The 21,433-nt window shown below is 44.1% G+C and overlaps 1 protein-coding gene across 2 annotated transcripts in view; it reads right to left on the bottom strand.

Moving 5' to 3' along the window:
- LOC119646928 (G protein alpha o subunit) overlaps nt 1–21,433 on the bottom strand; it is a 138,326-nt gene that overhangs the window by 109,334 nt on the left and 7,559 nt on the right. Inside the window, exons 1-2 of one of the 2 annotated variants that reach the window (XM_038047610.1) lie at nt 18,829–18,847; nt 18,455–18,757 (exon numbers count right to left, since the gene is read on the bottom strand). In XM_038047610.1, the coding sequence (XP_037903538.1) occupies nt 18,455–18,572 (118 nt within the window). In that variant the 5' untranslated portion in view covers nt 18,573–18,757; nt 18,829–18,847. Of the gene's footprint in view, nt 1–18,454; nt 18,758–18,828; nt 18,848–21,433 lie in introns of those variants that run through there. The other variant, XM_038047609.1, reaches the window with a different exon arrangement.

Genomic DNA, 21,433 nt, shown 5'->3' with positions numbered 1-21,433 from the left:
TTGCCAATGTGCCACCGCAATCTGTTGAATTTTCCTGTCGTTTCTCCGTTTCGTGACCAGTTGAATATGTTGGGTAGACATTATATTGAATATGCACACATGAATGTGATTCTCTGGGTTCGGGCCGAGGCCGAGACTGCAGGGGAGGACAATGACAATCGAATCAAACCACCGGCCCAGGCAATGGAGCTCTGAATGAGATGAATCATTCCCGTCACAAATTTCATAGCGAATACCAAATAACACATTAACATCGTTGACCTCTTGTAGAAAATTTGATTGAAATTAAATTCGTTTGGACTGGGCAATGAGGATTGAGGAAGAGGCCGTTTTCGAGTAGTTAAATCAATTTCTGGCCACTTGAAGCGTTCGATATGGTGATTTATTTTCATGATTGATTCGTTTTTAAAGGCATGTCAGAGACACTGAGCGGTCCATGTTCAGCGACCAGATAAGCTAACGAAGGGATACGGCCTAATCTTAGCCTTGCATGTAGCCAATATGTCCAGACAACACTCGGCCTGAAGCGATAATGTCAACCCTCTCAGTCGGACTGATAACGCAACACCATATTGCAATAAATAACGTTAATGTCAATGGGAATTGTACGATTCAAGTTTAACCCTACGCTTCGCAATTACAGTGCCTTTAATGACATACTTTTGAGGAGGAATATGCCCCTTTATATCTTTGATTATTCCTTCTAGTTTTCCAGGTACTGATTTTTGCAGAAATTTTGCTATGCTATACTTAGGGACGATAAAAACTTAAAATAGTTGATTGTCCTTTGTTAAGTGGCAAAAAAAGGAAGTTGAAAGCTCTTACAAGACTTTTTTTTTGCCTTTTCTTTCTCCGAAAAGGTTTAATCCAAGATAATTTGAAACAAAGCTCATTGAATCTTTTTTTCACTGGGAAAAGATGCAGAAACAAATCACTCTATACTGACTTTCTCTGGGTGCAATTGACCATAAAAGTGAAAGTTTTGTAGATTGCAAATTTTATTAAAAATTGTCCTAGATGCACCGAAGTTCGCAAATACCACTTATGTTACACTTTAGTTGAGAGACAAATGGATTACAATAAAAAATGCTCACTGTGAAGCTTAGCACCACCTAACCATAATCATCCCGATTTTTTTTTTTTAAATTATGTATTTAAATAGTCTCTTGTCGCAAATCCTGCAACAAGATGGGTCGGGTCAGTTTTTATCTTAAAGACAAGTCGAAAAACCGGAAGGTTTTGTAGATTTTTCAAGTAATAATATTCGGTTACATACTTCGAAAGTACCTGATATTCAATTCGATGTGGCTATCTCTTAAGGAGGACCAATTTGACGCATCAGTATTAACTTTATTTTAGCAGAAATCGGTGTGGAGGGTATTTCTGCGCTTGGATGTATAGAGGCATAATCATGATTTTTTTTTTAAATTTTTCTGGTGGGTAATCTCTGAGAATGGCCCCTTAATTTAAGCAATCCCTTTACGACTCCATACCTCTCCCGTTTCGCAATCGGCTTCAAAACTAAGCCCTGTCTAGGAAAGCACTAATCGAGACCTCTCATCTGATATCCCACATGAGTATATTCGGTGAAAAAAAATTACACTCCTCCTTTGCCAATATGGGACCTCCCCTTAAGTTCCAAATATCAGGTTGTCCACAAAGTTTTCGCACAAATCAAAGACAGAATTCAGCAGATAAGTTTATAAAAACCTTTAATTATTTAATCTAATATATAATTGCCTCCATTAGATACGACTTCCCTCCATCTATCGGGCAACTTCAAAATCCCCCCTCTATAAAACTCTTCCCCCTTCCCCTCAAAGTACGTGCGAAGTGCACTTTGGAGGTCAGCTTCAGAAGTCATTTTTTTACCATCCAGAAAATGTTGGAGGGACCTGAACAAATGGTAATCAGAAGGAGCAAGGTCGGGACTATACGCAGGATGACTCAAAACTTCCCAGCCAAGCTCACTCAATTTTCGCTGAGTAGTTAAAGATGTATGCGGCCGGGCGTTATCATGATGAAAGACAATATTTCGCCTGTTGACCAATGCTGGTCGTTTCGAACGTAGCTGGGTGTTTAATCTGTCGAGCTGCTCGCAGTACTTATCGGCGGTAATGGTCTCGTTTGGTCCCAAAAGCTCGTAGTGTATGGAGCCACGAACGTCCCACCATATACTGAGCATTCGCGTCTGCTGATGAATAGACGGCTTTGCTACCGATGGACCCGGTTGATCTCGATGAGTGTAGGCTCGTTTCTTCGCTACGTTTTCGTACACAATCCATTTCTCATCGCCAGTTACCAATCGATTCAAAAAAGGGTCGTTTTCGTTCCGTAAAAGGTTAGCGGAGCAAATTCTCACTCTATCGGCCAGATTTCGCTCAGTCAGTTCGTGCGGTACCCACTTTGTGCTCTTCAAAACATATCCAAGACGCGTAATGGCTACTACTACTCCTGATTTTGATACACCGAGATCCTCTGCAAGCACACGTGTCGAAAGAAAAGGATTCGCTTCCAGTTTGTTGCGCAGGATATCGTCGTCAATCGTATAGGGTCTTCCTGAGCGAGGTTCATCTTCAAGTGTCAGGTCTCCGCTGTAGAATTTTTCGAACCAATCGTAAACTGTCCTGCGCTTTACCTTTCCTTCACCGAATACCTTCGACAAATTTTCAATCGCCTTCGGCACCTTCGTCCCCATTTGAAACTCGTACAAAATGCAATGACGAAAATGTACTTTGTCGAATTCCATGTTTATCCTTGAATATCCTTCACAACACTGATCCTTCAAGGATAATTTACCATGCATTTTATAGTTAGGACTCTGACCTTTCCATTGGGATATCACATGTTGTACCTGCTGTTTTGGTTTGTCTGCTAATTGCTTTTTAATTGTCACATTAATATTTGTGCGAAAACTTTGTGGACAACCTGATAGAAGGATATAACTTACTGCATGCTTGGGCGTTCACAGTTTCCACTTTCCTGTCAAATTTGGTGTCAATCGGTACAACCGCTTTTGAGAAATGTGCATGTGACAGAGAAACAGACAGTGAATCGTTTTAATCAAATTTTGTTTTCAACAAAATCATAAAAAGATTAAGTCTACAAGGAGTCCGAAAGAAACCTCACACTCCCTACCTGGCTCGGTTTAACCGAGAACAGATATCCCCAAAGAAGTTCCAACTGAAGATTATACAGATCGCGTGCTTTTGTACTGAAAATTTCCCAGCAATTATTCCCTCTGAAGGGAAGAAGTTTAACTCAGAAATAACGGAAAACTTTCGAAAAAATAATCCTTTAGAGCAGTCTCGGATTATGCCGCATACATGATGACGCCAAGCCAAGGTGCTGAAGTTTTCTAAGGCAATCGAATTCCTACGATTTTTCGCATTCGCGACATGCTCAGCGCTCAATTAAATTCGCAATCGCTACAATTGAATTTCGAAATCGCAGCCTGTGTGAAAACAAGAAAGAGCTGGCTCAATGTCGTGGTTCGTAAGTCGTGAAAAAAAGAATGCGACAGCATTATTTCGCAGACTGGCACCCTAGCCGGGGTCACGATGGATGCCACGCGCAAAAAAAAACGTGATCGGCAAGGTGTCCAGTGACACGTCAAACCAAGTGGTTACGGTGTAGCAGACGATGCCACCGTTGCTAAATTCTCAGGGACAGCCGAAGCATTGCTTGCAGGAAGTAGGACTAGGTCACGCCTCCCGAAAAGGAGGACCAGATATTGGCAATTTACGATCCGTAGAGCCAGCGCCACTACTTGATCGATAGAGATATTGAAGTCTCGGTTCTCCCCGCATACCAGAACCTCTCTTATATCATCGGGAATAATCTCAACCTGCATGCCCAACACTGTTTCCACCGTTTTTGAAAATGTTACCGACCCATGTATTTTTCAAAATGCCGAAATATCACTATCGAGCGTAATCTCTGAGCTCTTTAAGCGTGATGTTCAGCACAACATCAACACTACTAGCTTCCCTATCTCTTCTAAGGTACGTCCATTATCACCGCAGAAGTTCACAGTTGCGCCAAAAGAGTATAAGGAACTTCCTAAACAGGACATTTGCAACTGTTCTTCTTCGTCACTTCACATGGTCCCTAAACCCAATTGCAACTGGAGACCTTGTAACGATTACAGACATTTTAGTGTCCACTCATCCACGATTTTGCGGACTCTAACGCAGATTATGTCCGGATGGCTTTGTGGTAAGAGCGCGGTTCAAATCTCACTGGCGTCAGAGGGATTTTTATTATGACTGGATGTCGAATATCAGTCAAATCAGCTCTGAATGAGTACCTGAGTCAAATTAGGATAATAATTACGAGCGGGCGAAATATTGTCCACATTGCCTCCTACAGTGTACTGTAGGAGTGTGCTCTAACGCGCTTCAAGGCCCGGATCCAATTGAATTGTCGCGACAACGATTAGAATTATTATTAAAACGTTGAAAAATGCAAATTCTTTCAACCGCAGATGCGATTCCTCGGCCAACTCATTACCCCTGAAGGCATCCAACCGGACCCAGTTAAAATACAAGCAAATTCGAGCGTCCCTCTTTCAAAAACAGTTAAGGATCTGAAAAGGTTTTGGACATGTTAAACGTCGTTTCTTTCCCAACGCCGCTCACCATTACTCGATCCTAAACACTTACCTGTTTCGAACCTGGCATGGGGGAGATTGAATCCTCTTTTGCTAAAGCATCGGAGATCCCATTTCCCTCTACGCCACAGTGGCCAGATCATCATCAACGGCGCAACAACCGGTATCCGGTCTATGCCTGCCTTAAGAAGGAACTCCTGGCATCCCGGTTTTGCGTCGAAGTCCACCAATTTGTCCTGACCTACGCCATCGCTCCATCTCAGGCAGGGTCTGCCTCGTCTTCTTTTCCTACCATAGATATTGTCCCTATAGACCTTACGGGCTGGATCATCCTCATATAATAATAATAATCGTTGGAACAACAATCCATATTCGATCAGGGCCTTGAAGTGTGTTAGAGCACTTCATTCAAGACCGTAACGGTACACCACAGTAGACTGTAGGAGGCAATGTGGTCAGCATTACGCTCGCCCGAGATTATTACCCTGATTTGACTCAGGTACTCATTCACAGCTGAGTCGACTGGTATCCAACGTCAAATCACGATACAAATCCCACTGCCACCAGTGAGATTTGAACTACGACCCGCATATCGCCCTAAAGGAAAAGCCAGCTCCAGAGTCCTGTTTTGTTTCAGCCATCGGTGTAGAAGACTTCCGTATATCCCACTACACATTCCTCTGGGATATCTCAGTTCTCTTTACGTTTCACGGTAACTTCATATCTTCTACCCGAGAATCGGAAGGCATTGTAAGAACTCAATTCAGTACTCCCAGTAACTCTTTCAATGCTCTGTGTCTCCCACCCATAGATCTAATCGAATTAGTCTATGAGCTGCTCAGGGGGAGTCAGGGGTGGTTTTGATACGTAAAAATCCACTCTGGCCTGTCCAGATGAAGCTTATCAAGGATTACCTCTCCGAGAGGATATTTTAAACGCTAACTATTAAACAACACGTGCAATACCCTTGTGACGGCGAGTATATCCCTGGCAAGAATAATGTCGAACGTGAGAGAGCTACAGAATATTTGTAGGCCTCTTATTGCCAGGATGGTGAACTCGATCTTGCTTTTTGCCAATCCTATTTGGGAGGGTGTGTTCTGCCTTCAGATATCAGAGAAAATGATGAATATATACTCTCCTTTGTCGCACACGAAGAACACCGAAAGGGAGAGATCTTTAATTAGATGACAGGAGCGTTGGGACCCTAATCCCTACCATCAAGGAGTGGCTGGGGAGACAACATGGGGAGATTAGTTATAAACTCAACCAGTTTCTGATAGAGCATGGAGGATATCGCCAGTTCCTCTACAGGTTCAAATTGGCCAATTCGCCCAGTTGGCCCGAGGGAGTCCCCGAGGACCCAGAGATGAGAGGAGAAACCTAGAGGAAACTTTAGGTGAAGCACTGATACCGGAAAATGCTGACATCGCAGGAAAATCAACTGAATGATCACATCAACCCAGAGAAAACTGTGAAAAGCGGAAAATGTGAGGAAGCCAACTCTCTTTACAAAAAAAAAACAGACAGACCCTTTGTTTCTTCATAGAGTACTAGAATGACCTATCGGAAAGTGATATTGAAAACCAGCTTGTGTCCTTCCGTGCTGACGTTCGACATCAAAGTTACATTCAATCCAACCAATTGGGAATTCATTAAGAGCCCAGTGCCTATTCGTGTCCGTAGGCGCTTGATTAAGCTTATGAAGGATGACCTCTCCGAGAAGACATTCTAAAACCGCACTGACAAGTTGCTTAAGAAGTACTCTGTCACAATAGGAGTTCTACATTTTCCAGAACTAGATCCTCTTCTGTAGAACGTGACATACAATGTGGTCCTCATCTTTACGGTGCAGAGGGAGACTATAATCGGTTCTGCAGATAACATGACTACATTTATCGTCGAGCAACCTCCTGGAGATTTTAAAATGTACGATAGTGAGACTATAAACATCATAATAAAGTGGTCCTCCAGGTTGGGTGTTGGGTAGGACTGACAACCTTACACGGAGAACAACTTGTTACGAAGCCTTAACAGGAGCCCCGAACTGGACGGATTACACAACGACGAACCCGGCAACGACAACGGAATAACGATTTGCGCATTTCCTCATGGAACGTGTGCTCCCTGTACAGAGATGAAGCTGCTGAACAGCTAGCCGAAACCCTGTCCAAATATAGGGCTGATGTAACAGCGTTACAGGAGATGCGTTGGAACAGAGGACCTGGAGATAAAGCATCAACAAATGATCTTCACAACCACCTGAAGAACGTTATCATTGATACGGCCACAAACCCCAGCCCCAGCCGCAAAAGGAGTCGGAACGGCTGATTTGACGATGAATGTAAATATTCGTTTTGAGAATGATGGGGTCCTAAGTCCGCATCAACTTAATGCTGGACCGGACCAAATGGGGAGCAACTTACTCCCTATTTCCTGGTCCACGGACCCCTCGCTTAGGGCTTGCACCCAAACTTTTCAAAAAAGCAAGCAATGGCGGCTTTACGGTTTCTTACCAGGGCAGAGGCAAATCGTCAGACGCTACCTCACCTCTACCCTGGGAGCAGCGTGACCGTAGCGGCTCGCAGATGTTGAGTGCTCCTTTATATAATTCGTAGATTCGTAGAAGAATTAAGTTGATGCGGACTTAGGACTCCATCATTCTCAAAACGAATATTTCAGCTCTGACCAAGCTCTGGTCAATAAGGCGAATTTGCGCTCAATATAATTCGTAGTCATGTCGTGTTCTACGAATTATATGAAGGAGCACTCAACATCTGCGAGCCGCTATTGTCACGCTGCTCTCAGGGCAGAGGTGAGGCAGCGTCTGACGATTTGCCTCTGCCCTGGTAAGAAACCGTATATACGCCCAGAATATCATTGGCCCATACCAAAGAGGCTTCACTTCAGGCAAATCAGCAACAGATCAGATTTTCTATCTGCGGCAAGCGATGGAAAAACTGTTGGAATATGCATGTCTATTCATCGACTTTAAAGCCGCCTATGATAGCATAGCCAGGGTAAAACTGTACACGGCCATGAGGAAATTCGGTATCCCGACGAAATTAATAAGACTCACTAGGCTGACCCTGACCAATGTGCGAGGCCAGATAAAAGCAGAAGGATCACTCTCAAGACCATTCGACATCAACAACGGTCTACGACAAGGGGATGCCCTATCATGCGTCCTCTTTAACTTGGCCCCCGAGAAAGTGATCCGTGATGCTGAGGTAAATGCAAGAGGTACGATCCTCTTTAAGTCCACCCAACTACTGGCCTATGCTGACGATATCGACATCATGGGAAGAACCACCCGAGACGTACAAACTATCTTCATCCAGATCGAGCAGGCGGTAATTGGCGCGGGATCTTGTACTGCACATTGATGAAGGCAAGACAAAGTATATGGTGGCAACGTCAGCACCGAAAACCAACCAACCAATAACATCAAACCGCACTGGTCAAACGGAAAGAATAAAGATAAGAGAATACAACTTTGAGATCGTTGACAATTTCTAATATCTAGGGTCGAAAATCACAACCGATAACAGCTACGATGATGTAATCCGGGCGCGGTTGTTGTTAGCCAACAGAGGCTATTTCAACTTACAAAGACTGTTCCGCTCGAAACGTCTCACCATAGGGTCAAAGCTCTTACTGTACAAGACTATGATCTTGCCAGTCCTCATGTATTCCTCGGAAACTTGGGTTCTTAGCCAGTGAGAATGGACGATTCCGTAGCCTACATAACGAAGAAATCTATGAGCGATACCATGACCGTCCGGTCCATATGGATGAGGATGACCCATGTCGAAAAGTCTACAGTGGTAGAAAAAGAAGACGATGCAGACCCTGCCTGAAATGGAACGATGGCGTAGGTCAGGACGCCAGACAGCTTTTGGGGATATCGAATTGGTGGACCTCGGCGCAAAACCGGGATGTCTGGAGTCCCTTATTAAGGCAGGCCTAGACCGGATACCGGTTGTTGCGCCGTTGATGATGATGAATAAAGTGGCTGGAGATGGTCAAACCTGACCTAACCGCGAAAGCAATCTTGATCGACGTAGAAAAAGAAATGAAGTTAGCATTCCAGTTGGTAGCCACACCATCACTTTAAGGTTGGATACTAGGTACCTGAGGGTGATGATTGGCACAATTAGCAATTTTAAGAAACATCTTGGCAATAAGACAATAAAGGGCAGATGTTAGCGTATCGCTAACACGAATTGTCTCCAATATCGGAGACACGAGATAGTGTCAGAAATTAGTCATGGCTTGAGCGACTTTGCTGTCTTGCCTACAAGAACGGTTTAGAAAGAAGTACTCACATATGAGAGTTAGTGCTTCCTTCGTGTGCCCTTTGTATAATCTACATGAAACAGATACAGAGCACAGCGTATACGGACAAGAAAATAGGCACTGGATAATTGACAACAACAATGAGGCAATTCGCAAAAGAATCGGTGGACACACTAATTCCCCATATATAGGAATAGATTCAGCAACCACACGGTGAAAGGAGCTACCATTTGACAATTCCAAACCAACAATTCCTCAGACGATATGTATGGTGATCAGACAAAGTATCTGTACTGATTCAGGTTGAATGTTTTCCCGTTTTAGTTATAAATTACACACAATAAATGAATGGTTGTTTTCCACATTCTATCTCCTATAGGTCAAGAAAAACAAATGTGATTAGTGTTTGGTTGAAACGTTCAATTTACTGCCACTAAATGTTTGGCTTAATCGAAAGGCATGGCGATTAAAGTTCAATAACAAACTAAACACGAAGAAAAGGTCAAGCCATTCCAGTTAACTAAAACAAAACATCTATTTAAAGCCAATAAATAACATCCACTAGTAATCACCTACTTCTGGACTAGCACTGACTCCGTGATCATCTTCCCTCCCCTGGAGCTGCAGCATACAATATTTATGAAAGAAAGCCTTTCCCATCAACAAGCACGATAGCCTGCACTCACCCTAAAAGAAGGGTTATCAGCGCATCAATCCCTCAGACTTGTTCAGTATAAATAAATCACTCAACTGTAGAACGAAAGAGTGAATAGCCGGAAAACACATTTAAATGATTTACATAGTTCACCCATTGTTGTAAAAATAGAGCGAAAATGATTAATGGAAAATACTCGCAACTTCACTGCAATGGGGTAGACCCCTCGCGCGGCATTATAGGCTTGGCAATTGACCATATTGCGGTTGCGATTCGAGAGATTCTGTCGGTCCATTTCGAATTTCAAATCAGCGGCTTGACAGCATCAGACATGATGTCCGCGATAACGTTTAATGACCAAAGGATTCGCAAATAATAACCATTCGCCCATTCTGTTTATAAATGATGAAAGTTCCCGATATTTATATGAAGATGTTCCGCACGGATTGGAGAATAATTCGCATCACGCATGGATCAGAAGAGCTTGCTGCCGCTTCAGTACGAGCACAAGCACATTAAAAAGATACATTGGACGCCTGGAGATGCACAGATGGGGATTAAGTGAAGCTGAGCATTTTTTAAGAGTTAAGTAATACTTAAGGGGGGCACCGCTTGGAATATACAGAATGCGTTAAAGTACCCTCGATCACAAGTACAAAGGACTAACTAAATGAATAACTTTTGAAGGAAAATTATTAAGGACCACATTGAGCGGTAGATAAACTCAAGAAAAAATCGTTGAACCATATTAAGGACCTGCAAAAGTAGTCCTGAAAATGAGTAAGATCAGATATTTACCCCGGAGTGTTTGCGTCCTCTTTCAGCTGCAATAAAAGTAGCTACAATGGAACTATATAAGAGGTCATGCCCTCTCCAATCGGAAAAACATACTCAAGTGAGACCATCCCCTTAAACCATACCACAAACTAACCAACTGTAGCAACGTAGCAACATATCATCACTGTTTATCTAGAAATTGTAAGAAAAAAATCGCTCTAGATAAACACATGAACGAAATGTGTTTGAACGCGAAATTATTTAAATAATGTGTTAACAAAGTCGGCTTTAGAAGCCAACAAAAGTTCGCAGAAAGTATACATCAAAATGGCAAAAAGAAAAGGAAAAACCTTGGGTTCATGTAGCGTCTCTGAACAAGCTAATCTGCTTCCGCTGTGTTTATGCCCAGGACTTAAGATTAAGAAAGTATGAAATGCTCAGCAATTGTAGATAAAAAAATTCGAGATGGGCATGACTTACTTAGTTCTTAGGAAAATAAATTATGAGCGATTTGACCGAAAGATAGCCGGAATTTATTTCACTCGAAATTGTGGGTAGAAGGTTGCCTACTGTTAATGACTTTCCACTAACCGATAAATACCGGATTTGATGAATAGCTTTAGATACTCAATATTCGTAAAGTGGTGAAATACTAAGACGAGGAGGAGGAGAGTAATAAGAAAGTGTTTACATGCGATGATGACGCTAAGTTTTGAAAATTTCCGAATACCTCCCATTGCTCGTATTTCATCAAACAATTGTGTCCTTTTCATAATATTACATTTCCGTTTAAGCCATATTATGTCGGAGGGTCCTTTAAAGCACAGTCAGATGTCCTTTCGAGCGGTCTCTCTTATTTAATGATAATCATAAAAATCCCTACGTGGGGTAAAGCGCGCCAACCAGACCGGTTCCTGGCAATAAGTTTCAGATTCTCCCACGACTTTCCAGGAAGCTTGCACTCAAGCGACATCCAATAAAAACTGACGAGCGCCCGACAATAAAGAGCAGCAGACTAGCAATGTGGACAACAAGCATCTCAGACAGATCCTTTGTTCAATAATTGGTTTCGGTTTCTTCGATTAATTGACGCCCGTGATTTTGGATCTCAACTTCATCTATTGATTCCTCAGGCTCAGCAAAGTTCACCGGAGATATCCTTAAATTTGTGCGCCAGGAGGATGAGTATCTTTTTTGATCTCTCGCCAAGATTAATGTTTGTCAGCCATAAAAGAAAAGCAACATAATAGGTTGCGGTTTGAGGCCGAGCCTTGTGCACGCAACAAAATCTAATGTTTACGTTTAGTTCGAGGTCGATTTCGAGCATTCTTTCAATGCCGTCAGCATCGGACTCAGTTCGAGAAGGTCATGACATACTATCTCCTGCTTCTTTTATTTTCTCTTGTGCTCCAGGGTGTCAGCCTGCATCTGCTCACCAGCAATCGTGATAAGATTCCAACTTACTCCAAGGAGAACCCCGGGATCTGTTTCCCTAATGTGGATTCGACGTCTAACATACGCTGCATTGACCAGGGCAAAAGTAAATACCACCTGGTCGCCGCTACTGTCAACGCGAATATCATCCAGGAAATTCCTGACATCCTTCTGAACCCACCAGCTGTTGAAAGAAATGCCCACCTGAAGGCAGGAATGCTTTGCCAACTCGCCAACTAATCCGCCAAGGAGCTGCAAGCTGTTAGAGCTTGACGACAAGAAGTATAAGCAGTATCCTAAGTAGGAGCATACGCTTGCAGGAATCAATAAACTCGACGACACTCAATACATAAAGTGGATTTGCAGCCCCCAAAAGTGATAATTGAAAAGGCTCAAGGCTTTTAAACGGCGGACGATCGAGAACGAGGCCACCGATCTGATCAACGATCAACAGCTAGCAAAGAAGCAACCCCAACTCGCTAAAGGCCAACCCAAGTTCGTGACCCTCAGGTTTCATCTGCAATCTTTAATGGGTTGCCCATGATGCGGGGAGTGATGTCCCCGAGGTGGCAAGCAATTTTGACCTCATAGCTGGCAGTATATCTGCGTTCTAGATATTTGTCTTGAGAAAATGTCTGGGTGAATAGCGAACCACGAGTGAGCACTACATATCGGGACACATTGGGAGTCGATGAGGTGATATGAGCCCAGGTGGTAGTTGTGGCCCCCCTACATGAGGATGGACGATTCCGTAGCCTACACAATGACGAAATCTATGAGCGATACCATGACCGTCCGGTTGTGGATAAAATCCGGCTCAATAGGTTACGGTGGGCGGGTCACTTAATCCGTATGGATGAAGATGATCCCACCCGGAAAGTCTATAAGGGCAATATCTATGGTAGGAAAAGAAGACGAGGCAGACCCTGCCTAAGATGGAGCGATGGCGTGGGCCAGGACGCCAGACAGCTGTTAGGGATATCGAATTGGTGGACCTCGGCGCAAAACCGGGATGTCTGGAGTTCCTTATTAAGGCAGGCCTAGACCGGATACCGGTTGTTGCGCCGTTGATGATGATGATGATGGTAGTTGTGGCGTGTATTCAGAGCCAGCGCCTTCAGGGTCTGGGTCAGGTAGTGTGCGAGTGCTGATCTGTCTGTAAGATCCGGGATCAACTAAGTGTCAGTCAGGCCTGATTGAGCTGAGGTAAAGGCATTATCTACGAAAGTATAATCGCTCCTAACTATTGCAGCCCGCTCGGTGTGCTGGTAAGGTTTGCCTGGAGAACAAAAACAATAAAATTGACGAAATTAATGAAATAGCAAGGAAAGAGGAAGAATTGATTGCGCTTGGGCACAGTACGAAAATGCGTCGCTAGCCGCAATGGCCATCAAAAGTAGCAGCAAAAGCTGAAACACCCAACGAAATAGCGGAATGCGCACGTCCAAATAAGGAGGAAGTCTCGCAAAGTTATACGGCTGCCAGTGTGGGGACAGCAACTTCAATACCCTGCAGTGTTCCTGTTCTGGAAAATAGCGCAGAGAAAATCGCTGCAACTGTAAGCAGATGGACGCGAATATAAGCCAGGCAGTAGCGCAGTAGACTGTCTCTGATAGAGCCGAAGAAGCAAAGTTTATCAAGAAATGCACGGCAGTGATGAAGTGTGCAATTTTGCTCCAGAAAAATATCAGCAAAGAAATGAAAAACAGACTGATGCAACTGGAAAAACTCCTGCATCGCTTTTTTAAGGTTTTGTTTGTAAAACAAAACCTTATTAAAATCGGTTTACTGTCTGTCCGTCTGTCTGTCTGTCTGTCCGTCACACGCATTTTTCTCGGAGACGGTTGTCGCGATTGGCACCAAATTTGGTAGAACGGTGGGAACTGTGAACGCTCACGCATATAGTGAGTTACATCCTTTTACGACGAGTTTCAGGGGGGTCCCCATACATGCAAAGGGAGGGTGTAAATTTTTTTTTCATCAAATATAGTCATGTGGGGTATCAAATTAAATTATTAGTCACATTAATTAGTTATCAAAGTAAATTATTAGATTAGTACTTTTCGAAGCCAGTCTTAGTTTTGACATTTGTTGAAAAGGTGGGGGGTGCGGGGGGTTGAAAGTGGTCATTTTTTTAACGAACCCATTCTCAGAAATTACTCAACCGAAAAATCTGAAAAAAATAGGGGGCTGTTACTATATGGTGCCTAGGCTCCGAAATACCCTCCATACCGATACCTGTTCAAATAAAGTTAATAATAGTACATTACTTTAATTTTTAGTAATTGACAGGAAAACCCCCCTTAAGTTCACACTACAGCATAGATCATGATCCTGCCAAATTTGGTAAAAATCGCACTATTACTAACAAAGTAATACTAGGTCAAAGCTGTCGCTTCTCTGCAAATTCGAGACTATGAATGTCAATATCACTTGAAAGTGGCTATTTTCACATAATATATGCATATTTTACGTGCTATATGCTAATGGGACAAATGCACACCCAAATCTCTTTATAAAAGAAATATACAAAACCTTTCATACCTGAAGCGTCTAGCTTCCGGTTTCCCGACTTGTTTTTTCTACAGGCGAACATAGTCAACAGCGGGAAAATGCACGAAAAGTTTATCAATACTCGACTCCAGGTCGTCAAGAAGCAATTTCAAGAGCTTCAAGAGCAAAACATCATCCGATAATCTTTCATCATTGAGTCATGTCGCTCCACCGCGATTCAAAGGTAGATGCCTGTGTCCAGTCACCGGCAATTACAGGCATCTCAACACCTACACAACTCCGAATAATTTCTCGCTATCCATCATTAAAAACTTCCGCAAGGCTATTTATCAGATACCAATAACGAAGAGAGACATCACGAAGATAGCCATTGCTATCTACGTAACGCTGTCCAATCGCTACAACGAACCATAAACCACCTCAGAGACTTGGGTTCTTAGCAAGAAAAATTGCGAACTCTTGGCCGCGTTCGAGAGAAGAATCCTCCGAAGAATTTTTGGCCCCCTACATGAAGATGGACGATTTCGTAGTCTACATAACGACGAAATCTACGAGCGATACCATAACCGTCAGGTTGTGGGTAAAATCCAGCTCAATAGGTTACGGTGAGTGGGTCACTTAATCCGTATGGATGAGGATGATCCAGCCCGGAAAGTCGATAAGGGCAATATCTATGGTAGAAAAAGAAGACGAGGTAGGCCCTGCCTGAGATGGAACGATGGCGTAGGTCAGGACACCAGACAGCTTTTAGGGATATCGAACTGGTGGACCTCGGCGCAAAACCGAGATGTTTGGAGTTCCTTATTAAGGCAGGCTTAAACCGGATACCGGTTATGGCACCGTTGATGATGATGATAACATTTATGGCTTTAATATGTACGTGTGTGTACGAAGGCCGTTTCAAAAATAAGGTCCCTCATTTTTTTCAGGCGCAAGCAGTTTTTCATTTGAAAAAACGAATACACTATTGGAAACGTTGATCTTTAAACTATTTTTCTACATAGTCGCCATTTTTTTCTACGCATTTTTTCTAACGAGTAATCCACTTTTGCATTCCCGCCTCAAAGAAGTCCGCCGCCAACCCGTTGAGAAAACTGGAAACTTCGTCTTGCAACTCGTCATACGTGTCGAATCGTTGACTGCCTTCAACTTCGAAAGCAGATGGAAAACGCTGGATGCAGGGCTTTAAGGGGGATGGGCAATGACTTATCAGCCAAATCCCTTGATTAAGTCCTTCGTTTGTTTGTTGTCGTTGTTCATCGTTGATGTCCGTGCAACCGTCAGCGAACTCCCTACATCATTTTCGGGCATGTTGAATGTTTATACACGTTTTCCCATATACTTCACTTAACTGGCCATGAATTTCTATGGGTGGTAATTTTTATGCGTGCAAAAATTGGATGACCGCACGTATTTCGCATCTGGCGGTGACGAGCTCCACCGCGGATGACTGTCAAGCCGGTACTGACCGCCGCAGACGGACGATTGTTGTTGGGATCAGTGGTGAAGGAACAAGACGGCGTTGCCAAATTTCACATAGCATCACGCGCAGCAAAGTTACAGCGTTGGAAACCATGGTTTTGAAACAACCCTGGTATCTTGCAAATTGGAAATTTATAAAGGACTATTTTGAATTTTTAGCTATGCACGAATGGAAAACCATAAATAGAAAGCTTCTCACACAAGATGAACTTAAAACCTTTATACCTGAAGCATCGAGCTTGCATTATTTCGACTTGAGGTCGGGGAGCGTGGATCCAAAGTTAAATTGGAGACTAAACCCGAAACTGAAAGTCAAAAGGCATGTATAACCCTCTACTGTCACAAGAAGACCTTCTTAAGGAGATGGGGGTCTTCTACCGAGGATGGTTCTTCGGATGCACATAGCTGTGTTCCACCCTATCCTAATGTACCGTTATATTGTGTAGTGGACGGCGCCGAACACGAAATACAATAGGACCAAATTCAAAGGATCGAAAGAATCCACGTACAGGTACTCCTGTGGCTCTGCAGTCCTGGCTGGTAGATATCCTTAATGTGCTTCTACACTTTCCTTCACTGAACATTCATATGTTTCATGTGCAGTATCGTGCAATGACTTCGTGAGTCTGAATGCTGACCAGAAAAGCTCTAAAGCCATAGTAACATCCTGCACCAAGTACTGCAGGTATTCTGGGTATTCCTAGTGGACTAAGCAACACGCAAGCCAAGTTACATGAAACTCCTGGGGGTTTAACGTGAGTACCTGCCGTGAAGGCATAATCCCACGGTCCTCTTCGGACACGGATTGATTTTGGGACTACAATCAGAGCCCCGCCATGCAAGCACTCCATTTTTATACTGAGTGCAGGCTCAGCATTTATACCAGTGGATGCGAGGCCTATCTAACACCTCTGCCGCAACTAAGGAGTACGGCGCCCGAGTTGTACAGCGCAAGTCCACGCTCGAGCTCCGAGGAGCCCTGGCCGCGATGTAGACATAACCACAACCACCATGAAACTCCCACTAGGGGGCCAACCGCAAATAACTGGGCCGAGAGCACATCCTCCAGGAATTCTCCTGGAGCATATGCTCTTAGAGGGCCATCCCGGTTCCCATGGTACCAGATAACCTCCCGTGAGGCTTCGTGGCAGAGCCACTTCAGATGAGTTTCTTGCAGACTCGGGTCTGATCACCTTCCTCGAGTACGTGGGGACGGAACTCCCCAACGGGTTAACTGGAACCAAGTTCCAAGAAGAATTTTGGGGTGGGCTTTCCAAACACACAAAATTCACTAGCTCAATAGTTTCCAAACGGAGGTACTGAAGCCTGTCGACAACTGGAGTATGATCCGCGCCCCAACAGTAACAGTCATTCTGACTAACAATCAAGCAGCTGTTAAGGTCATTCTTCAAACTGGTGGGGCAGTGAAGAAACTCATTGAGCAATCTAAGCAACACACTGAAAGTCTACTTCCTCTTAGTCTCCGGTCATAGGAACATACGAGTGGATGGGAACGAACACACGGAGGTATTAGCCAGGCCGGACTCCGCTTTTGGCAGTCCCTCGGTTAGCGCAGTCTGCTCCCGATGACGACTGTCAGTAATAAAATTTACTCGCATTGCTTAACACCCGCTGACGCCACATGGCCAAGGCACATCACCTGGGTCAAGTCAAGGAAAATCTGACCCTCCTGCAACAAAATCTGGCCACGAGAGCTTTTGACTCAAGCCCGTACAAGATTAGGGCGGTTTGAACAGAGAATTGACCCTCAGTGAATCATGCGAACATCCATGACTGTGACAGAGTTCGAACTCAGGGACGAAGTAATATCGCCAAGCAACCTCAACCACTTTAACCATGATACCGCCTCTAAGAGGATTAAAATGAAAGAGGAAAAAGTTTCTTTAATAACTAAGTTGAGAAACCTTCGAGCACGCGAAGGAAACTCGGTCATCCACCCAATAAACCCACTTTGAGTGAATATTAATAAATATCGCCAGTTTGGTTTCTCAGGCTATCACCAGCAGGAACCATCGATTACAGTTCATGCATAGCAAATTTAAGTTTTAAACATTTTTGTTTTTGTGTAGTCTCAAGCTACTTGGCAAGACCAGACATAAAAAGTCCCTTAAAATCCCATTCGTCCTTTCTCCTTTAACAAGAAATACATATTTTATCTTCAAGACACGCGTCGTTGCGTTCTTGTCGTCATTACCAAATTCAAAAAGGGACCCCGTACAACCCACAAATATAATAAATGCATACAAATATGACAACTATAAATCTCAGCTATAAAACACAACAATCTTTCAAGGGTATTCGAGAACATGGTTTATCGCCACGCGGAATGAACTGATAGCAATTTGATGTGTTTAGAGACAACTTGACCTTTTCCCTGAACACACTCGTTCACGAGGCTTTTTATAGGGTCCTCGTAACTAAGCATCGGAATAGAATAAACCACTAAAGTATTCATTCTTTTCATACGATTTATATCATCGACGCAATGTATGGTTATGATTAATCCCAGACACCACATACACGCACGGAGGGTGGCGAGCGCTTGAACCTGATCCTGGAAACAACAGCGCCAGCCAACAACAAAGTCATTATGCATAAAAATAAGAGACAGAAATAAATTATTATGACGAGGGCAATTTCCATTTCATTTCATTACTTACCAAGTAACAAAAGTTTAATATCCTTAGCCGCCTGGATGCCATCCTCCTTTAAATTCTTTTCTATTTGCTTGGAACGTGCGATGGCTGCTCGCTCCTCGGCCGATGAAGTACATCCCATTTTTTCGTTGTTGTTAGCTTAATTAGGTTTTTTCGCTTAAATATAAAACACACGCAAAGATTCCACACACTCAATCGCGAGACAACACTCGAATATACGCGTATCGAAATGTATGTCGTTCAGTGGCACACGCAACAACAATCCGTCGATGCTGATCCGTCCCTCCTGGTATCGCCGATTTGTGTCTGAAAGTGGAAGCATATTGAAATGTTTAATTTTCTAATTGTAATTCAGAACGATAGATACTATATACTACTGAGCTCCTAAGAACTATTCAAAAAGATATTTATCTGGTTCAAGCGGTCAGGAACCCAAGATTCAGCTTAAATCAATGGACAGTCCTCCCTTACGCGCGACTACAAGGTGTCACTTGACAGGAACCCTTGTTGCATGCGAAAGCGATTTACTTGCAGCCGCTTATCAGTCGCTCTATCGAACTTTGCTAATGTGATAACAAAGATAATTTTATAATTTAATAGCGGCCAACGGAAGCGATGTAGGAACAGATTAATGTGCATAAAGGTCTGGCTTTCGTTGCCATTTATCTTGTGTACAATATCGAAGCAGACTTTGACGGTATTTGCGGGATTAGTCATAGCCGCTGTGAAACGGAAGTAAGAATGATTTGGACTTAGCTGGGATAGTACTTGGTAATTGATTGATACCTAAGTAAAGAATAGGAAGTTCGCTGTCAGTGGTGATAGCAGATCAGACTTTAACTCCTACAAGGGTAAACAATTGCAAGCAGTGCACTGCAGCATAGACTGACGCGGAACATAGTTCCCTGAGGACAACCTAACTCTCTCTGAGGATGAGCTGTCTCTCCTCTGGGGCGGTGCGTGGCTTTTCAGGGGCCAAGCCTCTCGTCTACCAAGACCGTTAGTGAGTGATGATAGCCACACCCTGTATGAGGTGACCTTACTATTAACAAAACGCTACGGATCTAGACTAGGGAGTCGAAAAATACCTCCCCCAATCCAGGGTGTTATGCGTACCGTGCCCATTGGATAGTTTGCAGTCGGGGATAACTGACTATATTCGAACGGAGCCTCACTGATACCTGGTCGCCTCAGTGAGTAAGTTGGACCTTACCGTGCTACGGGGGGCTATGACACAGTGGACCTCCTAACCCCCATACTCGTGGGAATCAAATGAGTACAAGCAACAAAGAAAAGAATACGAAAACCAACAAAGCGGGGCCCCGTACCGCACAAAAACTGGTCAATCAGGCGGAGGCACACCTCCGAAATACTGAGAGCCAAGTGATTACACCCAAGAAGGGAAAAGTTGGCACGTCAAGCAGTAGATCCAAGGTTAACATTGGTATACTGCGTGGACAACAACCAACAAACGTCACTGCTCAAAAATCAGGAACCAGCAAAAGCACGTCTGAGATAAATATATCAGAGGTCAGGAAGGAGATAGGTCTCAGTGGCGCAGGTGTTAAATGGTACCTGCGTTATCTGAAGGAAGGCCTGAAACCAGAAGAGGCCCTTAAGAAGGCTCAGGACAGACCTAAGCCATCTCTACCGGAGCCGAGAAAGTGGGGAGCAGCAGAGATCAGCCGGCATGAAGGGAATCATCATCATCAACGGCGCAACAACCGGTATCCGGTCTAGGCCTGCCTTAATAAGGAACTCCAGAAATCCCGGTTTTGCGCCGAGGTCCACCAATGCGATATCCCTAAAAGCTGTCTGGCGTCCTGGCCTACGCCATCGCTCCATGTTAGGCAGGGTCTGCCTCGTCTTCTTTTTCTACGATATATATTACCCTTACCCTTTCCGGGTGGGATCATCCTCATCCTCCGCATGAAGGGAATGCTCCCAAAAAATCCAAACCTGAACCCAAGGGGGGAGAAAACCCGGGTAGGTCAGTAGTGAAGGCAGGATTCAAGAAGCCCACCATTAGTTATGCTAGTGTGGTCAAGGGCATTCGAGTGGCCATACTGCCAAAAATGTTTCCCGAGCAAGTACTCACTCGTGAGGAGCAGGAAACCAATGAGGACCTTGTCGTCAGGCAGATGTGCAAGGGATGGACTTTGAAACTTGTGTTCACCGGGATACGCTTTCGACCAGGCCTTATACTGGTGGACTGAGCGACGGATGGCACTACAGAGGGGATTAGAACCATAGTTCCTAGATTGCCAGGCTAGGAAGGGGTGGAACTGTCAACATATGCTGGGGATGATATACCAGGAGCCCACATGGTGACAGTTTTTCTCCCAAAAGCCCCGACAATGGAAACGGAAGACCTTATGGACCTCCTAATCGCTCAGAATGAAGATCTCCATACTCGACTATGGTGAGTCTTCAAAAGCAAGGTGGAGGGCAAGGATAAACTCCTCACGATCGGCGTAGATGACCGATCCCTGGAGGCAATCAAACGTCGAAGTTGCCATATCTACTACCGATTTGCCAACATACCCGTGCATGTGCACAGGGAAAAGCCGACAAAAAAAACACCGGGGAGGAGACACCGGGTGAAAGCATACCGAGGTTTTCGAAGAAGTCTCAAAAGCCATAGAGGTGGAAAGGACTGGATCAACCAGGGAGGTATACCTGCTGCCCAGTGAAGAATAGAAGCTGGACGGCCTAGGCCTAGCACTTCTAGGGCTCAGGGTGGACAGCGATGCGCAAGAAAGTGCGATGCCGTAGAAGGAGGGCGATACTTCGACAGTGGAGAAGAGCTCCAAACATGCGAAAGCTGCATCTGCGGTAATTCCAAGGGCAAATTCCAAGGAGAATATTAGAATAGTGGTGGCTAAGGAGCCCTAGGTGTACCGGGGGTAGATTCGCGGTCTGCAAGGAGGAAACATGCAGGTAATTTGGGACTCCTCTTGTGAAAAACCAAGAGCTTGCATA

Source organism: Hermetia illucens, chromosome 1 (genome assembly GCF_905115235.1).
Source record: "Hermetia illucens chromosome 1, iHerIll2.2.curated.20191125, whole genome shotgun sequence".
Lineage (NCBI taxonomy): Eukaryota > Metazoa > Arthropoda > Insecta > Diptera > Stratiomyidae > Hermetia > Hermetia illucens.
Note: the sequence above shows the minus strand (reverse complement) of the source record. Positions and strands in the feature narration are given on the sequence as shown.